Source organism: Nerophis ophidion, linkage group LG08 (assembly GCF_033978795.1).
Source record: "Nerophis ophidion isolate RoL-2023_Sa linkage group LG08, RoL_Noph_v1.0, whole genome shotgun sequence".
NCBI lineage: Eukaryota > Metazoa > Chordata > Actinopteri > Syngnathiformes > Syngnathidae > Nerophis > Nerophis ophidion.
The window spans coordinates 24,293,749-24,300,319 of record NC_084618.1 but is presented as its reverse complement, the minus strand read 5'-3'; the positions used below and the strand labels follow the sequence as shown (position 1 = coordinate 24,300,319).

General features: G+C 38.5%; 1 protein-coding gene across 1 annotated transcript; it reads right to left on the bottom strand.

Moving 5' to 3' along the window:
• Positions 1 to 2,923: 2,923 nt before the first annotated feature.
• foxd1 (forkhead box D1) lies at positions 2,924 to 4,482 on the bottom strand. The gene has a single exon (XM_061908070.1). The coding sequence runs from the start codon at positions 4,260 to 4,262 to the stop codon at positions 3,306 to 3,308; it is 957 nt and encodes a 318-aa protein (XP_061764054.1). The 5' UTR covers positions 4,263 to 4,482; the 3' UTR covers positions 2,924 to 3,305.
• Positions 4,483 to 6,571: the final 2,089 nt, after the last annotated feature.

The following is a 6,571-nucleotide window of genomic DNA, read 5'->3' as shown; positions in this document are numbered from 1 at the left end:
AATGCGGTCTGCAGTATTTAATAAACTTTCATTAGTTACAGTCTTTAAACCAGGGGTGCCCACACTTTTTCTGCAGGTTAGCTACTTTTCAATTGACCAAGTCGAGGCGATCTACCTCACTCATTTATGTCATTTATATTTATTTATGAACGACACATTTTTGTTAACAAAGGTGTTTAATGATAATACAAGCATGTTTAACACATATAGACACCCTTCTTTCATGAAGACTGGAAAATATGTTGGTGTATTACCTGATTCTGATGACTTGCATGGATTGGAATCAGACAGTAGTGATGATAACCTCCACATTTTCAAATGGAGAGAAAATAATACCACATGAAAGTGGTTGGTTTTTGGCCTATTTTTTGTCCAGCTTCCATACTCGTTTTTACACACTTTACAGGAAATATATTGACGGCAAACTCCGTGTCTTGCTCGCTTGTGCACGATAGCTATCTGAGACTCTTATTTTCCTAGCGCAGGCAGGATAAAGCAGCGCTTTTATTGTGAAAGTAGGAGCTGTGCAGTAAATCTTTAGAGTTTTGAATGTCTGTTGAAATTAAGAGTGTTTCTCCACTATTTTTTTCTTAATAATCTCACAAGACCCTCAAGTGCCGCGAATGTCAAAAAAGTGACGCATTGATGAGGATTGATGAGCGCTCATTTTTACGTCTATCTTTTTTTTAATCCCTGGCCAGCGAGCGACTGACACAGCCTCTGCAATCGACGGTAATTCGTGATCGACGTAATCGGCGCCCTTACTTTAAGCGAATAGTCGAAGCAACACAATTTACATTTAAGTTTTTTTTCTAATAAGATTGACTGATTACTTGTAGCATGTTAGTTCTATAGACGATAATACAAGTTAAGTTGCTGCACTTTTACTATTTTACTGTTTTAGAAGTTGTTTTTTTTCATTATTTAACATTTTTAAACTACAAACTAAAACATTAGGAACATCTGAGTGATGTGTGTGTGTGTGTGTGTTTGTGTGTGTGTGTGTGTGTGTGTGTGTGTGTGTGTGTGTGTGTGTGTGTGTGTTGTCTTAATTGCACTTTTTTGCACCCTCCACCCATCCTTTTTGTTTGTGTGTCTTGTTATTTTTTGTGTGTATGTTAGTCAACACGTCGCCCACTGACCTCCCCCCACGTTGCGTGTGACATCATCACGCAATGCGTGTCCTCTCTTGGCCCAGTGAACTAGCTGCAAGCGATGCACCGATTTAGCTGCCATCTATACAACACACACTTTGGCTGGAGAAAGAGTGTGTGTGTGTGTGTGTGTGTGTGTGTGTGTGTGTGTGTGTGTGTGTGTGTGTGTGTGTGTGTGTTGCACACTCACACGCACACACACTCGTGCACGCGCACATATAGTCAAGGAAAACTTGCCCACATTTTTACAGTTTCCAAAATAAAACATTTAATTCAAGGCCTCTGATCCGTTGTTATTATATTAATATAATTATTAATATTAAATGAATATTACATGACTGTATCGGGAGCGTTCTGTGAGAGCAGACTATTGCGTGAGGAGTGTGCACGTCACATGCACCTGAGCGTGAGAGGGGTCACACGCACTCCCACCCGTCCACTGCGCATGCCCACACCCCTCCCCAAATATGACAGTGCGTCACTATAAACACAATTATTATACTCACGCTTGATTGTAATAATAAATATTAGGCCACCATTATGATGGTTTTAAATGCCTTTAAAAGGCTAATAATGCTGATAATAAATGAATTGTTAGATTTGGTGAAAATGTCTTCATGATGTGCGAACAATTGTTACAATATGAAATTTTGTTTGTTTAGTTTTAATTGCAAATAATACAACTGATAATGAAATGACCAGTGAAGTAGCTTTTATTAATATTTAATGTACTGTATACAATTTAGTTAAAAAAAAAAATGAACAGCGTTTTTGATGGCCCAATACTTGTGTTTAAATATGTTGAAAATGTTTTAAAATATTCTAAACAAATATGTTCTCGTTTTATTGACATATATAATATAACTGATAATGAAATGACCAGTGAAATATAGCTTTTATAAATATTTAATGTACTGTATACAATTTAGTAAAAAATAAATAAATGAAGAGCGTTATTGGTGGCCCAATACTTGTGTTTACATATGTTGAAAATGTTTTAAAATATTATAAAATATATATATATATATTTTCTCGTTTTATTGACATATATATTACAACTGAAAATGAAATGATCAGTGAAGTAGCTTTTATAAATATTTAATGTATGTATACAATTTAGTAAAAAAAAATAAAGGAAGAGCGTTATTGATGGCCCAATACTTGTGTTTAAATATGTTGAAAATGTTTTAAAATATTATAAACAAACATTTTCTCCTTTTATTGACATATATATTACAACTGATAATGAAATGACCAGTGAAGTAGCTTTTATAAATATTTAATGTACTGTATACAATTTAGTAAAAAATAAATAAATGAAGAGCGTTATTGGTGGCCCAATACTTGTGTTTAAATATGTTGAAAAAGTTTTAAAATATTATAAACAAATATTTTCTCGTTTTATTGACGTATATAATACAACTGACAATGAAATGACCAGTGAAGTAGCTTTTATAACTATTTAATGTACTGTATACAATTTTGTAAAAAAAAACAAATAAATGAAGAGCGTTATTGATGGCCCAATACTAGTGTTTAAATATGTTGAAAATGTTTTAAAATATTCTCAACAAATATTTTCTTGTTTTATTGACATGTATGATTACAATTGATAATAAAAGCAGTAAAAGTAGATTTTATAAGCTAAAGTGTTAGAAATATTTACTGTAATAAGTAAAGAACGTCATTGATGGCCCAATACTTTTGCAATGCGCCTATTAAACATTGTTGTTCATTTTAACAAAAAATATCACACTTAATATCCACAATTCTTGTCCAAAAATGTAACATTTTATTACTGAAATAAACACATGACACTGCATATTATAAATGTATGACTTTTTTTTTTTTTTTTACTCTTTCTTGTTTTTTTATTACAAAGTTGAAAATCAAAAAAAAGCTTCCAAGCGTTGAGATTTGCCAGAACTAATTCATATTAATAATAAAAACACGATTATTTTGGAGTCATTTGTTTAACAACACGTGATCATGAGAATCCTGAGAGCAGATGTCCTGATTGAAGGTAAAAAGAACATAAATATTTTTTCTCAAAAATGTCCGATAAACATACAAAAATAATCCTACCTTCACCGGGTTTTTTTTGTGTGTGTGTGTGTGTGTGTGTGTGTGTCTTTTTGAGTCTCTCTGCCGTTAACTTACCCCCCGGTTGGGGAAGTTCTCCAGCGGGTGTAAGACGGCGGCGGGAGGCCCCAGCGAGGAGGGCTGCAGCACCGGCACGACGACCGGGGAAGTCCTGGAGGGGCTCAGGGAGCCGCCCCCGATGATGCTCTCTATGGAGAAGGGCGACCTCTGCACCGGGGACTTGGTCGCGCCGAGCTGCGGGTTATAGAACCTGGTCCTGGCCCGGTCCGCGGGGGAGGTTCCGGTGTGCATGACCGCGGAGGAGGGAGCGGGGATGAGAGTCCCGGCGTGCCTGGAGTGCTGCTGCTGCTGCTGCTGGAAGGCCAGCAGCGCCGAGTGCGTGTGGTAGGACTGCAGCTGGATGCCGTAGCCCGCGCAGCCGTAGCCTCCGTAGCCGTACGCCGCCGCCGCCGGGAGGAAGCCGCCGTGCTCCCGCAGCAAGTCCTGCGTCTGCTGCCGCTTGAAGCGCTTCCTCCGCCGCAGGAAGCTCCCGTTGTCGAACATGTCCGCCGACTCCGGGTCCAGGGTCCAGTAGTTGCCCTTGCCGGGGTTCCCGGGCTCCCGCGGGATCTTGACGAAGCAGTCGTTGAGGGACAAGTTGTGCCGGATGGAGTTCTGCCAGGCCGGGAACTTCTCCCGGTAGTACGGGAAGCGGTTGCTGATGAAGTCGCAGATCTCGCTGAGGGTGAGCCTCTTCTTGGGGCTCTGCAGGATGGCCATGGTGATTAAGGCGATGTAGGAGTAAGGCGGCTTCACCAGCGGGTTCTTGCCCGAGGACGGCTTGCTGCTGTAGGCGTCCCGGCCCGCGTCCAGGCACGGCGGAGACGGATGGTGAGGCGGAGGGTGCGGAGGAGGAGAGCCGCCGGGCAGGCGTCCGTGCTCGGCCTCCTCCCCCTCGCCCACCACGTCGATGTCGGTCTCCTCCGACAGGATGGAAGCATCCGACATCTCGGAGCTCAGAGTCATGGCTCCCGCGCCCGCCCGCGTCCACCGAGGCCGGATGAAGGAGAGCCGCCGTGACCCCTCCCCGCCGCTACACTCATACGAGGATGGAGGAGGAGGAGGAGGAGAAGAAGACGACGACGGTGACGAGAGCCGCTCTGTCCGGTTATGTCCATAAGCTTCCGAGGCGGCTCGGCGTCCGGCGTCCGAACAGGGAGACGCAGAACGCCGCAGAGGAGGCCCGAGGTGAATCCGGCAGGGGGCGGACCATCCCAGCACTTTTATACCGCCGTTCTGGTCACGTGACCGGGAGACCGTGGCACTGGCCAATGAGGAGACGAGAAAGAAAAGAATAACAAAAAAAGTGAGTGTTTTTTCTTTTCTTTTTTCTTTCTAATAAGTAGTCACGGATGCCAACGTGTTTAATAAATGATACTATAAACATATAGTGGTCATTGTTAACGTGCAAACCTAGTCGTAGTATTATAAATATTTATAAAAACGTATATTGCCTGTAAGGAAATACAAATATTTGTTGTTGAATGCATCATCATTTGCGGGACCGACTGGTCATTTTTATTTGGTATTATTATTATTATTATTATTACACAATGGAGGGCTATTATTATAATATATAATTATTCATTATTATTATTATTTTCCACATTGTCCACCAGCCATTTTTAAACAGTGTCAGCTGTTGACTCTAATCAGTCACGCAGAGCATGCAAGACCCACTTTTCACCGCCTGTGTCGTGCGTGGAAACATTTTTCTATGAATGACAGTTTACTGTGTGCGTGTGTGTGCGCGCCTCTGCGTGTGTGTGTGCGTGTGTGTGTGTGTGTGTGTGTGTGTCCAATCACGTGCAGGTTTCTTTTGCTTGGACAAAAAAAACATCACTTTATTTTACTTTCTCTGCAAACATTTTTTTTTTAAGTCTGATGTGAAAAAAGAAATGCAGTGATTAGGACTAATACACACACACACGCTTATGTGCATGTGTATGTATACACGTGTGTGTGTGTGTGTGTATATATATATATATATATATATATATATATATATATATATATATCGGTGTGTGTGTGTGTGTGTGTGTATATATATATATATATATATATATATATATATATATATATATATATATTGCTGGAGCCTATCCCAGCTGCCTTCGGGCGTAATGCGGGGTATACCCTGTATGTATGTTTGTGTGTATATATATACATATATATATATATATATATATATATATTAGTGTCTTTAAGAACTAAAACATGATGAGATTATTGTATTGGCTGGTTGCAATATTTTAATTACTGGATTTTCTTCTAAATTTTGCCAGCTCCCCTTCAATAAGACGTCACATTATTTAGAGTTGCGCAAAATAACAACGATGTCATTGCTAATGTTTACTCTTCATTTTTATGACAAATGCAAAAATGTTTTGCGTTTTGTGTGCAAAAAATAACAAGCCAGGTAAATTCAATGTGTCACTATGACTGATTTATTGTGACTCTTAATGCTCTGATTTAAAGTGTGTGTGTGTGTGTGTGTGTGCGTGCGTGCGTGTGTGTGTGTGTGTGTGTGTGTGCAGAAGTTTTCTTTATTGCAGCGTCACCTAGTGGTGATTATTTGTCAAAATCCATATTCTCATTAAAGGCCCAAATACCATGTCTCAATTTAACACCTAAAAAAATATATATTTTTTAAACAAACCACTTAAAGCATATTTTACTAGATCTTTTTTGTTGTTGTTGTATTTTTGAATTAATCTCTGAATGTATTTCTTTAAAACAAAATCATAATATATGCACAAAAATATAATGTGTCTGTATTATTTAGTAATATTTTCGTTATTTTTCTTTTGGACGAGAAAAAAAGCAAATATAATAAAAATGAAATACACATTTTTACTTTTTAATTATGAACATGTGTATAAAAGCAGTTTTTTTTTAATTATCATAAACTTGTTTTTTGTATATGTTTTTTAATCATCATAATTCATTCGAGTAATCCCCATACAGGTTTTAAAAGTGAATAGAATAGAAAGTACTTTATTGATCCCTGGAGGGAATTCAGCGCCACAGTTCGCTCACAATAAACACTTGGGTATTTTTACATGTGAATAATATAAATACATACATGTGAATAATTTAAATACAGTCTATTATACAGCATTATTCACATGTGAATAATATAAATACAGTCTTTTATACAGCATTATTCACATGTGAATACTATAAATACAGTCTATTATACAGGATTATTCACATGTGAATAATATAAATACAGTCTATTATACAGCATTATTCACATGTGAATAGTATAAATA

What these genes read in the sequence shown, in the direction of transcription:
- foxd1 (XM_061908070.1), bottom strand. Translation starts at nt 4,262, where the DNA reads ATGACTCTGAGCTCCGAGATGTCGGATGCTTCCATCCTGTCGGAGGAG.